We start from the raw sequence: 19,113 nt of genomic DNA, 5'->3' as shown, positions 1-19,113 counted from the left end.
CAAGTCCCGCCCTGCCCCCATCACGCAGCCGCCGCCCTCACTCTCGACGCCACTCATTGGTCGAGACGGGCAGACGCCCTCCCAGCCTTTAGCCAATCGAATGCCTGAAGACAAGCCTATACCTGGAGGGAGGAGGCGCGGCGCCGGAGATGAGACGCGACCAATGGGAAATCACAGCGCGTCCTTGCGGTAGCCAATTGGAGAGCAGTAAAGAGGGGGCTGCCGGCTACAGCCCTGGGGACCGGAAGTGGGGGCGGCTAGTCGCCTACTGGTAGCGCAATTAGAGGCGGGCGTTGTAGGGTACAAGCCTTAAGGCACTTCCGGTGATGGCCCCGCCCTGGAGGTCCTTCTGAAACAGATCCCCAGTGGCACCTCAGTTTATCCATTCCTGTTTTGGTTTTCGCCGCTGTCATCCGGTCCCAACGCCAGAATAGGAGAAAAACCTGCAGGCTAGGAGAGAAGGGAGGGCTAGGCCTGAGGTTCCGTCGTGGTCATCTCCGACTGGCTGGGATTTCCCCCTTCCTGTATCGGGTTGGGTTCCTCCAACACTCCTTTTGTATCGATAAACGACCCTGCCGTTCTTCACGACCTGCATTGTGCTAATAGTCCTGAGTGAAGAACTCTCATCCGAGAGTTGGAAAATCTGGATCTGAGACTGCCAGTAACTAGCTGCGGCCTCCTAGTCCGTAAAGGGAAGGGAGACCAGGACGCTCCCAAGGACCCGACTTATCGCCCCTCCCTTTCTTTCTTTCCCGGGGACCCAGAACAGACCACAAGACGGAGGGTGGCCGCTGGAGGTCGCCGTGGACCCGCGATGCCACCAACCGACAGAAATGCAGAACAGTTGATTCAGATTCTCAGCTAATATTCTCAGGTCTGGAGTGGGCCTGAGCGCTTTAATACCAAGCCCCGGGACTAATGGGTCCTCACCATTCTTTGTTTATAGAACACTGAAACTTCAGTACAGTTGGTAAGTTCCAGGAAGACGAGAACTCTGCACTACTTTTAACTCCAGGGTCCAGAACAGTCTGCAATCTAGCAGATGCTGTAAAAATTTTAATTAAATACTGAACTCCTGTAGGACAATGATTGTGTTTTTATTCATTCCCAGCACTTGCTATAGTGTTTGGTGATTACAGTGGCTGCAGCATTTGTTTAAAGCTCTTTCACAGGTTTTTTACAGTGTAGAGCTTAACCTGCCTATTCCTTTTCCCAAATCAGGAGAAACAGAAAGTTAGGAAGTTGCACACAGTTAATACCTTGCGTTTTCCCAAGGGCAAATATGAAATCCAAAACTGCTGCAGAATTAAAGGTATGTATGTGGGAAAGATGGACAGAGACCCGAACCCCAGATAATAAAGGCAGGATAGATATGGTCATTAAGATGGAGAAGCCAGACTGGATTCTAAGCAGGGACTAAGAAGGGGAAACAAAGTGGAAAGTTTTCCCCACTTTCCCTTCCCTGCCAAAAGCCAGAAACCAACATTTACCATTAGCCTTTCAAAACTGGGTCCCAGGATCTTGGTCTCCAGGAGGTCATAAAGATACACACAGGGACACCAGAAGCCACCTACAGATTTATTAAACTTTATTTCCTCTGAGTCTCTGGGCAGTCAGCAGGGATGTAAGGCGAAGTGGCAGTAGCTGAAGGGGCCTGAGCAGAGCTGGTGCTGGGAGGGGCCGACATGGACAGGAAGAAGAGGAAGAGATTTAAATATCCAGGGCTGAAAGCCAGTTAATGGGTCTCCTTCATCTGTTTTTGTATTTTGTGTAGCATCTCTTGCATCCGCCGCAGCTGGAATAGGCATAGGCATCAAAATGGGCCTTTTTGGAGAGTCCTTTAGTATTGGGGAAGTGCCCCAAATTTCTAATCCCTTAAGCCAGGACCTTGGTAGCCCTGAGGTGTGATGGAGACTCTGGACAGAACCACCTATTGACCTATCCAGGACCCAAATAGGCACCAGAGCCAGGGATCTTTCTATTACCAAACCAAGAGATACCAACGTTGATGATCAAACAGGGTACCTTCCCTATGCCCCATACTGCTCTCACCTCCTCATCTTTCTCTCGGATAAGCTTCTCAGTTTCTGGATCTGTCCCTGGTGGGACAGCAGGGATGGGGAAGTCAGTACCACTCTCTCGAGTCAGTTTGCTAAGAGGAGAGAAGGGTTGGTAAGGCTAGGAGGACCCCAGTACCCACTTAGATTGAGCCCAGGGCCTATAGAAGAACAAAAGAAAGGTTTGGTCTCACCCAAGGCTAGGCTTGGGATCCCCCCTGCCACCTTTGTCCTGGCTTCTGGTCATACTTGCGATTCCGTTCCTTCACCACCAGGCGGGTCATGCTCTGGATGCACTGTGCCCGGTAGTTTTCATAATGTGTCTCCCGCGTCACATCCTTCAGGTCCTGCATGTGGGTACGTACCAGCATTGTCCTCAGCTTCACAAAGTCGCAGTGCCCTGGGTTTTCCACTGCATAGCAAGGCTAGGGGTCAGCCAGAGGCATAGGTAGGGGAGAGCCACTGAGGGGCAAGGAGATACCCTGGTCACAGGCTCAGTGCTTTACCTTCCACGATGCCCCAGGGGTAGAGTCGACCCCGAACTCGCCGCCCTCTGGCCTCTACTACAGTGTTGCTGCCAATGACTGCAAATGGGATGCTTTCCTGGAAGAGGTTAGGGGTGCCTGTCAACACCCTCTGTTCTCACCTGTTTCTTTCCACCTGTATCGTCATCTTCTCTGCTTCCCTCTAGGAAGCCAGCGTCCTTTCCCACCCTGATAGCCTGAATATAGAATTCTACTCCCTTTTTCCACCCAGAAGAAACAAGATGGGAAGGGGATGCCCTAGAGTGGCCCCACCTTTAGGGCTTGATCCTGCAATTTGAAGTCCTCATCCTCATCAGAGTCACAGTCTGGGAACTGATAGATCTTGATTCCAAAGCGCTCAATCTCCTCCCGGATCTGGCAAACAGATGAAGGGCCCACAGTTCTGGGGACCACATCCTTTCTGGAAGCCCACCTGATCCCCTCCCATCACCAGCTTCCCTCACTTTGCGTTTCTTGCAGTCCACTTCGGGAGGTGTCAGTGTGTCCGCCTTAGCCAGGATTGGCACGATGTTGACCCGCTGATGCAGGGCCTTCATGAATTCAACATCCAATGGCCGGAGCCTGGGGAACAGGAATCTGTGACCACCTGCTAGTGGCAGCCCTGCCCCTGGTGCTCTTGGCCTGTTCCCTTGACAGCACCCGGTGGTGCCAGGAGCCTCAGGCTTGGACCATACCCGTGGCCGAAGGGTGAGATGAAGTACAGGCAGCAGTGCACCCTGTTGTCTTGGATGTTCTTTCGGTTCAGGCCACTCTCATCTCGGAAATACTGCTCAAACTGCTGATCAATGTATTCTGCCACAGGCTTCCAGCTGGGGCAGGGACAGACAAGCAGAGAAACTGTGAGAGTGAGCGCCACCTAGTGAGCTTTGGGACTACGGAGACGTAGCCCACTCCCTGAGCAGTGTTTTCAAGACATTGTTATTCCCTGGCTTGCTTTACCAAATCTTCAGGGAAATTCCTGAATGGGATGGTGTATATCTCACGTCTTGATACAAAAGACTGAGTACTCAGGCAGAGTTTAATAAATACTAGTTTGATGACAGGAAAAGGACCCAGGTGATCAAACAAAAGAGTAAGAATAGGCCAGGCGTGGTGGCTCACGCCTGTAATCTCAGCACTTTGGGAGGCCGAGGAGGGCTGATCACTTGAGGTCAGGAGTTTGAGACCAGCCTGATCAACATGATGAAACCCTGTCTCCACTAAAAATACAAAATTTAGCTGGATGTGGGTGGTGTGCACCTATAGTTCAAGCTACTTGGGAGTCTGAGGCAGGAGAATCACTTGAATCCAGGAAGTGGAAGTTGCAGCGAGCCAAGATCATGCCACTCCAGCCTGGGCAATGGAGTCAGTCTGTCTCAAAAAACAAACAAACAAACAAACAAAAATAGCAAGGTAGGGCTGCAGGCAAACACTAACTGGAAGCCAGGGAAACCCTAAGTCAGGTTTCCAGTCTAACCTCAGAGCCTTTTTGCTCATATGTTTCTACCCTCTCCTCTACCTCTCCAAACCCATTCTATCCTTCAAAGCCGTAAGAACCACCTCTTCCATGAAGGCTCCTTTAACTATATTTCTCTCCTTCTCTTCACTACAGAGCAAAAGAAATACATAAATTAATAAATTTCCCCAAGAACCTCAATTTCATATCCTTTGCTCTTCTATTATCTTGTTTAATCCTCACTGCCCTCGCAGGTGGACATTAGGCATTATGATCACCATCACTCTCATTTCCTACATGAAGAAACTAAATCCAGAGCAGTTAACAGACTTGTTCCAGGCCAGATGTGGTAGTTCACGCCTGTAATTCTAGCACTTTGGGAGGCTGAGGTAGGCAGATCACTTGAGCCCAGGAGTTCAACATCAGACTGGGCAATATAGTTAGATCCCCATCTACAAAAAAACTACAAAAAAAATAAGCTGGCATACACCTGTAGTCCCAGCTACTTGGGAGGTTGAGGTGGGAGGATAACCTGAGCCCAGGGAGCCTAGGGAGGTGGTTTATCAGGCCACTGCACTCCAGCCTGGGCAATAGAGTGAGAACCTGTGTCAAAGAAAAAAAAGTAGGGGGAGACGACTTGCTCTTGGTCATTTAGCTAGTAAATTCTCTACCCATCTGAGCCTCTACAGCTCAGTGCATTTGCCGCTACACATTGCCTGACCCATTTACTAATTTAAGTTGCTATCTGATTGAAACATGTTTGAGAACTTCCCCCGCCTCCCCCACTTCCCTGTTGCCACTTGACTATAAGCCTCTCAGGGATAGTAATCATTCATGCCTATTCTAAATCCCTTAAAATGTTCAGCACAGGCTGGACATCTAGTATGTGCTCAATACATTCTAGCTGATTTGATGCTTTGCTCTTACCAAAATTCTTAAATTCCTAAAAACTTTGAACAAAGAGCCCTACATTTTCATTTGCACTGGGCCCAACAAATTATGTTGCTGGTCCTGTAATTATCATTGTTAAAATTCATGAGTATGCTGTAAATAACCCTTTGCACTCTTGAGTATGCATGCATCATGCTGGGTGATGTTCAGATCAATTGGAGAGGTAGTTAAGGGCTGGTATGTTTTAATTAAATACATGTCTGACAAAATGAGTATATATGGAGGTGTACTTTAAACTGTGAGGTGCCTGGAAAATGAAATTATTAGTATTATGGAAGATAAGAGGCAGTAGGTAAACCAATTTAAGAAGATCATTTGCTGAAGATCATGAAGTTACTAAATGCCAATCAAGATTTGAACTCTGTCTAGGGCTCTTAGCACCAACTGTCTAACGTCTTCATCAAAGGTACCACCTTTTCTCCTGTCAATCTCATCAATTCCCCCCTTCATCTACTCACTTAGGTCTGACCCTTAGCTAAGCATCCCTCTAGCACCTGAAAAATAAAAAAGCCCAAAAGATAGGGGGTTGTGGCAAAGCCAGCTTTTCTTTCAGCAGGTAGCCTAGAAAGTACCTGGAGTTTAAACAAAGTTCCACCATTTTTCCCCTTTGCCTATTCTTCCTTATCTTTACCCTTCCTCCATGCATGACCAGCCCTTCAACATTTAGGTACCCTTGTTGGTGGCACCTAAAATATTGCTAGTGAAAGGAAAAGGTATGAGTTTACTGAGCATCTACTATGTAATCAAACTCTGTCCTACATGTTTTCACACTTCATATGTGTTTGCTTTTTGAGGCTCTTCTTTCTTACCTGCTTTTTTTTTTTTCTTCTTTTTTTCGGTCTTGCTCTGTCTTCCAGGCTACAGTGCAGCGGTGTGATCACGGCTCACTGCAGCCTCGACCTCCTGAGCTCAGTGATTCTCCTGCCTCAGCCTCCCTAGTAGCTGAGACTACAGGCCCATGCCACCATGCCCGGCTAATTTTTTAAACTTTTGTAGAAATGGTATCTCACTATGTTGCCCAGGCTGGCCTTGAACTCCTGGCCTCAAGTGATCCTTCTGCCTCAGACTTTTCTTCCTTATTTCCCTACCCCATTAAAGAATCATAGGGCAGAACTGGAAGGAACATTAGAAGTCACCTATTCCAATCTTTTTCCTCTTACTTTATAAAGGAGGGGGTCGCTGTAGTAAGGGAAGTTACATGCTCAAGGTCATAGACCTCTTCCTCCTGATAAGTATGAATATATCTGGGCCTATATGTATATCTGTATGGAGAAGGGTAGCTCAGGGGCAGCTGGAATTGTGCTTAGTCAGACATACCACTCTGTGTTGTTGACTGCATCCCCAAAACCTGGTGTGTCCACAATGGTAAGCCGCAGCCTTACACCCTTCTCTTCTATGTCCACTGCATGCTTAGTGATCTCCACAGTTTGCATGATCCGCTCTGGAGAAGGGGGAAACTGAGGCCAGGGCAAGGGCAGGGACCTGCCCAGTCAGGATGAACCACCCACCCCAAACAGCTTCGTTGCCCAGACTGCCTCATCCACACTGCCCCCCTCTCCACCCCCGAGCTGCCTGGGGGACTGTTCCCTGGGAACCAGCAAGGAGTACATTTCCCAACACAGGAAATGCCGGTGGCTGTTGGCTCTGGCCCCAGCCTCTTCTCTGATCCCGTTTTTTTTTTTTTTTTTTTTTTTTTCTTGGATTCCTGGAATCCTTGGGGGTCAGAGACTCATTCAGAGAGCAAGACTCTGGTCCCTGCCCTGCTTCAGCACCCAAATCTTTAGGGAGCAGGCTGGTGGGCTGCCAGGCAGATAGGCCCATGGAGAGCTGCTGTCAGTCTCTCTAGGAAGCCATGGTTTCCAGCATGTAGAGGAGAGTCCCATCCCCCAGACTCTGGGGTGAGTTTAATTTCCCAAGATAAGTGTGCCTGATTGTCCTCTCCTTTCCTTACCTTCAGCACCAAGGAGTTTCCGGTCCCGGTACAGATCAGTGAGGAAGAGGCTATTGACAAGTGTAGATTTGCCCAGGCCAGACTCTCCTGAGAGGAGAGAGGACAGAGGCACCAAATCAAAAGGTAAGATCTGTAGCCAAAAAGCAACTCCACTGGATTAAGGTTTAGAGGAAACTGCTTTCTTATCTAATCGGAACTAGACTAACTATAGTATTTTAGAGCTTGAAGGAAGCACAGAGATTGGCTTGGGAGAGCAAGAGATTGCTCAAGGTCACACAAAAGGAGGCAAATACTAGAAAACTGTTGGCCAAATGTTCTTTGCAACCAATTCGTACCCCCACCCCAAATACATACACTCTCAGAGGCCAGTAACTCCTGGCTATTTTGCAAAACAGCACAGCCACTCACTGCTTGCTCCTTTCGACCTATACTCCCTTCCCACTCATGGACACACACACCATCCCCACCTGAAACACACCCTGCCCAACCCAGCCCTGCCCCTTTTCTACCTGCCACCATGAGAGTAAAGTCAAAGCCTTTCTTCACGGACTTTCGGTGGACTTGGTTGGGGAGGGTTGCAAAGCCCACGTACTCCTTGTCATCCTAGTAGACAGAACGCAGAATGTGTCAGGACGAGGAGCTGAAGGGGCCCTGGCACCCAGCACTGATCTTCTCTCCCTTTCAGGTCTTTGCCCCAGCCTTTAAGAAGCAGTGCCAGACTCCTGTGAGTTCCTATTTCAGGCCACCAACTGGGCCTCCTGCCATTGCTGAAACTGTTAGTTTCCAATGCCCTTGGGGGCAGATATCACAGAGCTAGGGCTGACACAGGACTGAAAGAGGTCCCAGATACACACACACACACACACACACCACCCTGGTCTTCCTGCAGCAGCCCACTGAAAGGCAAAGGCAGGGCTGGGGGCTCTACCTCAGAAGAATCATAGGGATCAAGCTTGCCCCATGGGCTGCGGGGCCTGGCAGATGGGCTGAGAGGGGCTGGGGCACAGAAGTACTGCTGGCTGTCAGAGGACTGGGGCCACGAGGGTGGTCTGAACTCCAGGTCATCATCATAGAGGTCTGGGGCCTGGGGCCTTGGCTCCAGGACTTGGGGCCTTGATGCCCAAGTCTTAGCCTCTGGTGGGTGGCAGCTCTCGCTTCCTGAGAAATCCTTCACGAACTTGCTCAGTTCTCCATCATCTGTGGTGTCCTCCAGGAAACGCTTGATCTGGGGGAAGTGGGGTGGGTGGAGTAGGTAGGAGGTGATGGGAAGGGAGCGGGAAGGGAAGAATGAGGAAGGAGACGGAAGACAGGAGAAGGCAAGAGGAAAAGGGAAAGCACTTGTGGTTAGAAGAGAAAGAAACTGCAGCCAAGCCAGAGGAAGTGCTCACCATCCCTCCCTTACCTGCTCATAAGCCTCCCCAATCCAAGATGCCAGGAAGGGCCCCAGGGTCCAGGAAGAGCCCTGGGTACCCCCAAATCCCTGGCAACTGCTCTTGAGAACTGAGGAACTCCAGTTCTGGTCTCCCCCTCTTGGCAGCATGTTTTTTGAGGCTGCCTTTCCTGGGGTTCTGGCCTAGCCAGGGACTGTCTCAGGCCAGGAAGTAAGGCCAAACTGATTAAGATAGAGCAGACAGGCATTCAACGATAAAGGAGAGTACAGAGCATCAGAATGGGGCAGGGGATGAGGGAAGTAGGTAGGAGAGAAGAGAGCTGCCTGTGCCAGGCAGGTCAACCAGCAGGGGGTTCTGTGCCTCCTGTCACTGCTGGTCAGTGAGCTGGGGACTGAGGTGCAGATTCTACTGCCAGTGCTCAGTCCCCAAGGCTCACTGCCCAGCGCTCAACATAGCTGATCCTACCCCTTACTTCAGACACTGAGCCACACCCAAATCTGACCCTGGGCCCTGGGAGAGAACAGTAAACCTGCCAGTGGATGCTGACTGTGGATGGAAGGCAGCTGGGAGGGACCAGCTAAGGGAGCAAGGAAGAGCCTGGGGAAGGCTGAAGGATGGCTGGGCCTCCAGAGCTTCTGACAGCCCCCTACTGTGAGGGACATATAAGGGGAAGCACCCTCAGTTGTTTCCTTACCCCTCTTCCCAGAGCCAGCAGTACAGGAGAGGGTCTGGCCTAAACTGTGACCCACAGGGGGTGGCAGGCAGAGAATGGTCTGACTCCTCTGCAGAAGCCTGTTCTACCCTATCCCCATCTCAGAAGAGGGACCATTTTCCCCCAACTCTCATTGTAAGCTCTAGACCCTGAAGATTCTCCTCTCCTTTAGGGGTCAGCCTCCTTTGTGGGGTGCCTGGCAGTGCTGGGTTCAGCTCTGCCTCACAATACCCACGTGCCATCCCCAGACAATGGACAAGGGCCAGCTGCAGAAACTGACTCACTCTCTGGGAGTTAGCCAAGCTAGTGGGGACTACCCCAGACCACTGTGGAGTCCCAGCTAGAGTTGGGGAGATAAGATGGCCACAGTCTTCCTGCAAAGGGAAAACTTGAGGGAGGCGGATATGCACACTGACAGGTATATGCTAGAGGGACGAGGTTGAGATAGAAGGTTAGAGGGAAAAGTCTGCTAGGAGCTACTTCCAGGCTGTCACCTCTCAAGTCCTCACACCTGCTTATAGCCATAGTTTCCAGTGCTCACCTGGACAGAGGGGGGGAAAAGAGGCCCCTTATCCCAAAACTGGAACCAGCAGGTGGAGGCTAGGTGACTAGAAGAAGGTGTCCTGAGGCCAGCCTAACCCAGGGCTTTTCTTACCTATGATATTTGTGAGGTCCAGTGGCGACCATACATCCCAGTTTATGCCTGTTGTCCTGACATCATGATTAATTGTGCCCTTTCACTCTCAAAAGTGTCCCAGCTTAGACAATTAATTATATGGCAACAGAAAAAGGGTGGAACTTGGGGGCAGCCACTCTTGTTGTCTGGCAGCTAGTAAGTCTGGGGAATTCCAGGAAATCCTGCCTCTCTGCACAAATCCACAATGACCCAGCAGTTGGTCTGGGGATCAGGACAAGGGTAGGAGAGAGAAAGCTGTGCTTCACCTTGTTTCACTCAGGGGCACTGAGTAGAGGGGCAGGGAAGGGAGAAAGGAAGGCACTAATGAAGATCCCTAGCCCCCCACGATCTTCCAGCAGAGCCTCCAGGAACCCAGCACCGTCCTCACCTCTGCCAGCCCTGGCCGCTCATCCGCATGGAGGAGGCCAAAGGGGCTCTAGACTAGGAGTCAGGATGCTAGGGTCCTCGCCTCCTGCCTGTCCATCCCCACCCCGAGCTCTGCCAGTGACCAAATCATTTTCTGACTTTGAGCCCCAATCCCATCCAAGGCAGGGAGAAGACAGGTCAGGTCCACCCATCTCCCAGAGCAGCACCTTACCCCAGCTTCAGTCCTGTCCTCAGGGACAGAATTCCCTTGCCATCCCAGTGAACGGTCCATGTCCCACGCTTCAGACTCCCTGTCAGCAAGCTCTAGGTCTAATTTTATCTCCCAGGCAAAGTTCCTCATACACAGAAACAGCCTTGTTTTGATGCTCTTGTTGTCTGGCTTCCTGGCTTGCTCCTTTCCTTTTCTCTTTGACCCCCTTCTGTCTCTGGCAGGGGCCAAAAAAGCCTGTGGAATGTCCTTCCCCACCCCCTCTCCTCCTCCCCTTCCCTTGGCTCCCACCGTCCAAGGACAGCTCAGCTGCAGCAGGATCACTTGGTTCCTCTGCAGTCCCCTCCTCCTCTGATTGGCTGCCCCATGACGCCTGCCCGCTGCCTACCCTGGTGGGCACAGCACCAACCTCCCAATGTCTGCCTGCAGCACAGGCTCTTGATCCATTTGACCTCTCCTGTTAACCCCCAAGGACACCGTGGTCTGCCTCAGGACTATGAGCTGTCCCCAAGTGACCCGGCCCATCAGCACTTGAGGACAGCCACCCAGGATACCCATTCCCAAAGGATTTCAATCCCCTAATCAATTTCTTTCACCTTACCTTTAAGCAGTGCTGGAGTAGGACGAGACACCCTATATTCCCCCGTACAGATTTTTGTGGGAATGGTCCCCACACTTCTTCCCAAGTGTCCCTTTCTTTTTTTTGCAGTGGGGAACCTCACTGTCTTCAGAAATCTGCTCCTAGATTTCCCTGCAAGGAGCCCCACGACAGAGGGGACTTTGCCCAAGGGACTCCCCTAACCCTAGGACACCTCACCTCTACTCATAGCAACCTGTATCAATTCCACCACTCCATCGCTTCCGTAGCGTCAACAGGGGAGATGTTAGCACTTGGTCTCTGAGGAGCATGGGTTCAAGACAATGGGAGGCTGGCAGCCCAGAAACTTCAGAGCTGCCATTTAAGTGGGAGACAAATTAAGGGGCCTGGTTAGAAGTGTGCACTCAACTAGGAGTCCGCGAGGGGGGTGGGGGGCACTGTTTCTGGTTGGAAGGAAACATCTTTTATGAGTCTGGATAGTATCTTTATTTCAGGACCTTAATGGTCAGTTGTGAATGGCCCTTCCTTGCCTCCCAGGGAGGCTGGGGAGAGAAAGCACTCCCAGATGACAGATACTTTAAGCTGCGGTGAACCTGAGAAGAGAAGGTGCATCTCAAGTCACAGAACGTTGACCTGTCATTCTTTTCGCCTGTAAGTTTCAACTCCCTGGGGCATCTGGGTTGCGGAGGTCTTCCCCACTGATTGATTCCCAAAGCAGCTGGGACACTGATGTCCTTGGACAAAGAGACCCTCATAGAAGAGTCTGATCTGAACCAGTCAGCCTAAGAACTTGGCTGGCTTGAGAGCAGGGGCCTGAAGATGGGGACTTTGGTGGTGGTGGTGGTTGGGGTGGGGGGTGTCTTTAATTAGAGAAGAACAGGGTGGCCTTAGACAAGCTGAAAGCACCAAGACCTCAGCTGAACTGAACTTAGTGTGTGGCAGAAAAAGCCCCTCTAGCCCCTGCTGGGCTTGGCACTGGGGACAATCAATGCTTCCCCAGGCTTCCATCCCTAGAACAATCAGTCCCTCCATCCCCCATGTGGGGAGAAGTGGGGGACAGGAATAAGGACAGGCCTCTCCCAGGAACCCCCTTTGGGGAAGGTCACAGGGTCACCAAGACTTCCTGGCCAAGGCTTGGGCCTCTGCCTGGACACAGCTTGAGAGACAAGAGCCCAAAAGTTGGCCCTTCCAGACCTGAAAGCTTGTGATCCCAGGGGGCCCAGGGAGTTCCCTTCTGGAGGCTGCCCACAGCCAACGTCGCACCCCACAGGCTGCTCAGGGATCCCCTCCTGCTATAAACAGTTTGTGCCCCCAGTGCAGACAGCAAAGGCTGTAGGGCTTCCAGACTGGGAGGAAAGAATGGTGTGTGGTCTGGAGGTCCTGACAGCCTTATGTTACTTATGACAGGCTCCGGCAACAATGTCAGGAGAAGAGAAGACATCTTAAGCCAAGCATCGAAACTTCCTACCTGGGCACCTCCAAGGAGGCTGGCTGGGGTTACTGCTTCTCTTCCCACTAGAGGCAGGTGGCAGGAATGGGTGCCCCCACCCCCACACACTGCAGAGGGACCTTGCTGGTGGAGAGGGAGGAGGTAGGTGCAGCAGGAGGAAGCTTTCCTATGGTTCCTGACCCGGGGGCAAAGAGATATGGCTAATCCCCCCGGGCAGGACGGTGGGCTGGGCCTCGTCTCAGGGGTCTCTTTGGGAAAGGCTCAGGGACTGCCCCTTGTCAGGCTGAGGGAAGGAGGAGCCAAGCATCTCACCATCCCTCTTAGAGAGGCAGGCAGTGTTTATGGGCCTCCTCTGTGTTTTCCAGAGGAAGTTGATACTGGCCCCTGTGCCCAGGGTAGGTGGGTGAGGAGGGATTACGCAGGTAAAAGCCGACCCGGGCGAGCATGGGGACCCTCACCTCAGCTCATCACTAACGCGCCTTCCACAGCCCAATATGCGCGTCTCCGCCGGCGGGCACCTCCCTCCGCACGGACTCACCCCTTCGTTCGAGACCGCGGGCATCCCCCAGGGGTCGGGGCCCACTCTGTGGCTGCTCAGAGAGAAAACTTGGGAGCCGCGACGCAGCGCCGCCCGGCAGCAGTGCCAGCCTATGCCCGGGGCCGGCGGCGGCGCCTCCCATCCCGCACAGCCGCGACTGCGGTGCCGCGGGTCCCCTTGGAGCCGCCCGCGAGCTGCCGGCCCTGCGCACCCTGGCCCTGACCCGCGCCCACCCGCCTGCCTTACCATGGCTGCAGCCCGGGCGGGGCAGGCTCCGCCTGGACAGCGCCCGAGCGACCGGCGGCGGGAGCTGCGCGCCGACCTCGCAGCACCGCCGTCCCCCGCCCGCCTCTCCGAGTGCGGACCGCTGGGGGCGGGACCGGCGGCGGGGCGGAGCGAACCGGCCTCGGGGCGGGGCCTGCAACCTCAGCGGCTAGGGGTGCAGGCGCGAGCCGGGCCAGGGTGCCCACCTGGAGGCAGGCCTCGCAGCCCTTGACCCCCAGAGGCACAGGGTATGGAGAGTCAGCTAGGGCAGGGCGGAGAGCCTCAGCTCCTCGTCCCCGGGCTGCACTGGACACTTGGTTTTCTTTACTCAGCTCCAGAAGGACCGCGGGGGGCTTGAGCCAGTTCCCAAAGAAAAAAGAATGGCCCACCTGGCATCCCCATAAGGAGATGCCTTTGGAAGGGAGGGGGAGTTGCTGCATGACTTGGAGAGAAACCATTAGCTACCCCAGAGATTCAGCAAGGTTTTCATAAAGTGAAGCCGACTGATGCCTGTTACTGATCACCACACCTCTTAAAGAGGAATGTCAGATACTCTCCACCTCCACCTGAGCTGTGAAGAGGCAGGTCAGAGGCAGCCTCCCTCCGTGCAGTACCGCAGATTAAAGATGAAAGAGGATTTGCCGCACAAATTACCCAGGGATCATCTGCTGGAAGGATGGAAGGGAGAGGCTGAGTGGCTTTAACAGGACGGTGAAGCTTTGCCTGTGGCTGAGGACAGTGGAGAGGGCCTCAGGAGAGGCCAACTCAGGCATGACCCAGGCCCAGCTGGGCCACTCTTCCTCTGAAAAGCAGGTGAGATGCTGAGGGGACAGATGCCCCAGCAGCTTTAGAGGCACTAGAGGCTCAGAAGGGTCAAAGCAGCAGCTAGGGGAAGGCAGATGCTTGGTAAGCGGGGTGTTCGTGAGGGATTTCCTGAGCTAAGCAGGGTCTGAGCTGGTCAGGCTCCTGCAAAAGTTTCCAGAACCATGTCCTTTCCTGACCCCCAAGACCCCTCTCTCAATGGCAAGCTGACTGGCTTCTCCCTGAATACACTCTGGACAAAACTGAGACCCACAGGCCTGGCCCCCTCTGTTGGTAGATGTGCCAGAGGCCTGCCTGCCTTATTTCAGTCTGATCTGTGAACCAGTAGCAGTGGTTGAGACCAGTCAGAACTCAGCCAGAGGAGGGAAGAGGGCCTAGGGCAGCAGGTAATATCCGGCTGAGAAAAACAATAGGGCTGCTACTGGAGATGTTATTGGCTGTTTGGCACTGGTGGACTGGAAGATGGCAGGGTGTTCATGAGCCAGCAGGTTGAGGAGAAACCTTACTAGCTGGGTGGCCTTGAGCAACTCACTTCACCTGTCAAGGCCTCAGTTTCCATACCTGAAAATGAGGGGATTAAACTAAAAGATTTATAACTTTCTTGCCACTCAGGCCTTCTAAAAGTGGATGCAGTGGGGGAAGGAGGATATGCTGTATGCTACTGTAGGCCTTGGAGGAAGATAAGAGAACAAGGCAGCAGCAGGAGGTGCTGGAGAAAAGTTGGCCATGCAGTGATTCAGGAGAAGGCCCAGGATCTGAGAGAAGGGGAGGAGGCAGCAGCTTGGCTCCCATGAAAGGGAACCTCTAAAGATATGGAGAGGCTCCAGGAAAAGGCCTGGGGTAGATCAGGGGATCTGAAGCGGTACTCAGGAAAACAAAGACATAAAGAGAGAAACCAATGGCTGTTGTAAGTCTGCAGAAGCAGCAGCTGCTGCTGCCGTTAGCCCCAAATGTCAAGCTTAGGCTATACAAAGCCCCACTGTTCAAAGCGCCAGGCTGCCAGTATTCATGTATGCACTCTAAGAATACCTTTTGCATGCTTCCAGAGTCGTGTGGCCTGGCATGAGGAGAAAGCCTACATCAGGGAAGACAGGCCCCAGCAGAAAGTCTTATTTTCCTCTATCATATCAGGCCCCTCCCCTGAGCCTCAGCTGAATTCCAAGTGTGGACACAGACACATCTCAAAAGGTGGCCCAGCCAGCTCATCCTCAGCTGTGGCTGGAATCCCAGCTCTTCTCTGGCACCTGCTGCCCAGGCTCCAGAGTGCCCTGTGTGCCCTGAGGTAGGTTGGTACCAGCTTGCCTTGAGGAAAGCAAGGCCCTTACCAAGCCCTGGGACCACAGAACTTAGCTCTAAGCCAAAAATATTAGAGTCTAATCCCTTCCTAATCACTGTACCACAGGCCTAACATGAGGCATCCTGGGGGAAATAAAAGCTGAAGACTGATTTAGAGCCATCCCACCTGCATAAGCCCTGGATGCTAACCTACTGCAGCATTCAGAGGGCTCTGAGAGAACTTGGCCTGGGCACAAGCCCCATGCCAACTTGGCTATTTTCTCACTGCCTAAAAGTCCCTTGCCCTCTCTGGGCCTCTGTTTACCCCACTGAAAGAGAAGACTGGATTCCTCCAAACTCTAGCTCTTACATTCTGTGTGTTGGAGGCAGGGTCTGATACCTGCAGAGCCAAGATACAGCAGCCCTTGTATAAGTCACTGACGATTTATTGAGTGCTCTTCCTCATCTCCAGCCAGCAAGTGGCCTGGCCAACTCTGCTTCAACACGGGCTCAGCTCTTGGAGCGCTAGCTCTCCCTCAAAATTCAACATCCCACTAGGCATTGATGGCCTTGACTACAGTACAACTCCCCAGGCACTGCTAGGGCATGGTATTTGAGTCAAGTGTCTGGGAGAGTGTCTAGCTGGGAAACTCAGCTCAGCCACCATCGATCTAGCCTGCTGTCCTGGGCCTGTTGCTTAGGTCAAGCCAACATGGTATGTCCTGGCCTCCTCCACTAGGTCTTTCCTGCCCACCCATAGATGCAGTTTGTATGTCACAGGACCTAAGCAAGGAGGCTGCATGTGGGCCATGTCAGGTATGGGTGGCAAGGCTGGGAGCATTGTGTTTCCTGGCAACTGCTGAATGGCCGCAGAGGGGCAGTTCCGAAGCTGGCAGATTGCTAGAAGCCGGCCACTCTGATAGGGAAGACAGTCCTTCTAATACCCAGTGTGAGCAAGGCAGGACATGGTAGCTCAGGGTTGGAAAGGACTTACATACCTCCTAATGTGATTACTCACCAGATGTCCAAAGGCTCCCCCGCCTTCCCAGCCTCTGCTTGAATACCTACCTCTGATGGCCAAAAATTCACTGATTCTAATAACTGCTCTTCAACCTTTGGGCAGCCAAGTTACCAAAGTCTTCACTATACCGAGCCAAAATCTGTCTCTCCCTGGCTTTTACCCTCCAAATGCCTCCATGCTGTAAGCTTTGCAGACTCATTCCATTGGACTTTGCTTTGTCCTTTGAGGTCCACACACCTTAAGTGACCCATCTGTATACTTTTCTCTCCTAAATTAACCACAAGCCCCTCAAGGGCAGGGGGTATGTCTTCTCTTTTAACCTCTGCTCACTTTAAATCAGCAAGCACATGATGTGATGTTTGTCTGGGTGTCCAGGCCTCTGCCCCCAGGAGACGGCTGATCAATATGGATTGACTAAAAGGACTCATTGATTAGTTTTCCATTCTGATTTTAGAGCCCAGACAAGCCTTGAGGCTCTAGCTTCATTGACCCTTCACTTGCCCTTCATCCTGGCTGCTCACAAGCTCATACCCACCTCCCAGCCTCGTGGTTTACATGCAAAGACACAGATGTTATTCCCACCAAAACCTTTCCCTTCACAATTCTTGATATCTAAAGATGCTGCTGAAATGTTGAGAATTTATTTTACAGGGAGACATGGCTACAGAAGGATTTCTATCCCACATAGTTGACTCCCTGGGACACACTGCTCCTTAAAATGCTTCCAGCTTTGATGAACAAACTCTGAGCCTCAGTTTCTTCATCTGTGAAATAGGGAGAATAAATCCACTCATAGGTTACTGTGAAAACCCACTAACACATTTAACATGATCACTAAATGAACAGTAGCTATTACCTCTGCTAATGAGAAAATTATCAACACCAAACCAGCAACTGTCAACTGTGACTATTACAAATGCCTTCCCTCCAAAGGATTTGGAGTGTGCATGTGAAATAGATGTAGAGAGATAGGAGGGCAGAGAATACCAGAGTAATGCCTTAGATAAAAGCAACATTGGAATGACCAAGCTGCCACCTGTGACCACCGGTGGTCAGCTTCTCCAGCTAGACACCATCTCTAGAAAGCTGGTGCTTGGTCTCAGATCTACTGATCCAAATTCCCAGAAACAGCCACTCTGGAGACCCCTGGAACCAGATGACTTTGGTTGCAGTGGGTGTGCCAAGGAAGTGACACCCACAGTGTTAGCCTGAGCTTCCCTCAGGAACTGCCTCACATTCTGTCCCCCTCCTCCAGGCTTCATTCAGCCCCCAAGGTGCAGCTGTCTCCTGCTGCTCTTATAACAGCAGCTGAGCCAAAGGCAGCTGAGCAGAGGAGGGTGAGGGAACATGGCCATTTCTGCCTCTCACGACAGCCTTCCTCTGGCTAAGCAGCTGTCAGGGTGGCTCCTGGGTTACAGATTTGCTTCCTCACCCGAGTACGCACCCTGGCCTCTGAAGCCAAGTTCCCTCATCTACCTAGGCCCACTCTTTCTGTTAGTTGGAAAATCCACCATTTGAAACACCCCAAACTACTCTGCAGAAAGATGTGATGTTGGAGATGGGTTCCAGTCACCAAACAGCTTCTGAAAATACACCAAAAAGTCCACAGTGGTTGTGGCAGATTCTTCCCTATGTGGGATTATTCTGGGCGAAATGAATAACTAAGGCCAAGTAGTCTGGCCTCAGTTCTGCTATCAAGCCTGAGAGAAAAGCATCATATTTTCCTGCCCCTCATTTTACAGGCAGAGAGAGTAGCGTGCCCAGGTCTCACCGTGAAGCTGGGACATTGTCCCTTCACTCTGTGCTTCCAGGTAAACTGCACGACAGTTTGTACTAGGTAACCAACTGTCTTGGTCTGCCCAGGGCTGAGGGAGTTTTTGAGACATGGCACTTACAGTGCTAAAACCAGTGAAGTCCAGGGAAACTCTGATGAACCAGTCAACTTAGCCTGTCCCCAAATTAGCAAGTCTTGACCAGAGGTCACCAGCCTTCCATCCTGCTCTGGAATTGGCTGCTCATGGTAGCTGGAAATGAACAGGGTGCCATCTGACAGGGCAAGATGCTTGCTTCCTAAGAAGCTGTGCAGTGATGGTCAAACTGCTATAAAAAGCCTCCTGAGATGCCCTGCCCCATTTTCAGCAGCTCTACTCCCTTCTTTCAACAATTCTTTTTCTTCTAAACTACAAGCCTCTACCCAAAGCAATATAAATGCCAGGTATGGTGGCTTGTGCCCATAGTCCCAACTACTAGGGAGGCTGAGGAAGGAGGATCACTTGAGCCCAGGAATTCAAGATTACAGTGAGCTATGGATTGTACCACTGCACTCCAGCCTGGGCAACAGAACACTTTTTTTAAAAAGCTGGCTGGGTGTGGTGGCTCACACCTGGAATCCCAGTACTTTGGGAGGCCAAGGAGAGCAGATCACGAGGTCAAGAGATTGAGACCATCCTGGCCAACATGGTGAAACCCAATCTCTGCTAAAAATACAAAAATTAGTGGGGCGTAGCGACACGTGCCTGCAGTCCCAGCTACTTGGGAGGCTGAGGCAGGAGAATTGCTTCAACCTGGGAGATAGAGGTTTCAGTGAGCCAAGGTCATGCCACTGCTCTCCAGTTTGGGCAACAGAGGGAGACTCCGTCTCAAAAAGAAAAAAACAAAACAAAAAAAAAACAAGGAAGATAGCCCATGACCTAGGATTCTGTTAACATCCTCATGAATGTGGAAACTCCCTGAGTTCCTCAGAGGCTTTGGATTTCTCTTTGTAAAGGAAGCCAATCTGAGCAAAATGTCTGTGACTCAGAAGCCAACACGAGGCTAATCATACCATCCCTC

At 51.8% G+C, this 19,113-nt stretch overlaps 1 protein-coding gene across 5 annotated transcripts; it reads right to left on the bottom strand.

Moving 5' to 3' along the window:
• Positions 1-1,565: 1,565 nt before the first annotated feature.
• SEPTIN4 (septin-4) lies at positions 1,566-13,270 on the bottom strand. 5 transcript variants are annotated; one of them, XM_039477034.2, is made up of 12 exons: positions 13,146-13,270; positions 7,868-8,164; positions 7,449-7,542; positions 6,940-7,026; positions 6,306-6,429; positions 3,277-3,411; positions 3,046-3,163; positions 2,855-2,956; positions 2,564-2,660; positions 2,307-2,469; positions 2,053-2,152; positions 1,566-1,795 (listed from the first exon to the last, which is right to left on the bottom strand). In XM_039477034.2, the coding sequence occupies exons 1-12, from the start codon at positions 13,146-13,148 to the stop codon at positions 1,736-1,738; spliced, it is 1,380 nt and encodes a 459-aa protein (XP_039332968.1). In that variant the 5' UTR covers positions 13,149-13,270; the 3' UTR covers positions 1,566-1,735. The 5 variants fall into 5 exon arrangements, with proteins under 5 accessions (XP_039332968.1, XP_074244195.1, XP_010338028.1 ...); XM_074388094.1 differs by lacking the exon at positions 13,146-13,270 and adding an exon at positions 12,820-12,997; XM_010339726.3 differs by lacking the exon at positions 13,146-13,270 and adding an exon at positions 10,317-12,783.
• Positions 13,271-19,113: the final 5,843 nt, after the last annotated feature.

This window comes from Saimiri boliviensis, chromosome 17 (genome assembly GCF_048565385.1).
Source record: "Saimiri boliviensis isolate mSaiBol1 chromosome 17, mSaiBol1.pri, whole genome shotgun sequence".
NCBI lineage: Eukaryota > Metazoa > Chordata > Mammalia > Primates > Cebidae > Saimiri > Saimiri boliviensis.
The sequence above is the reverse complement of the archived record's forward strand: the minus strand, read 5'-3'. Positions and strand labels throughout refer to the sequence as shown.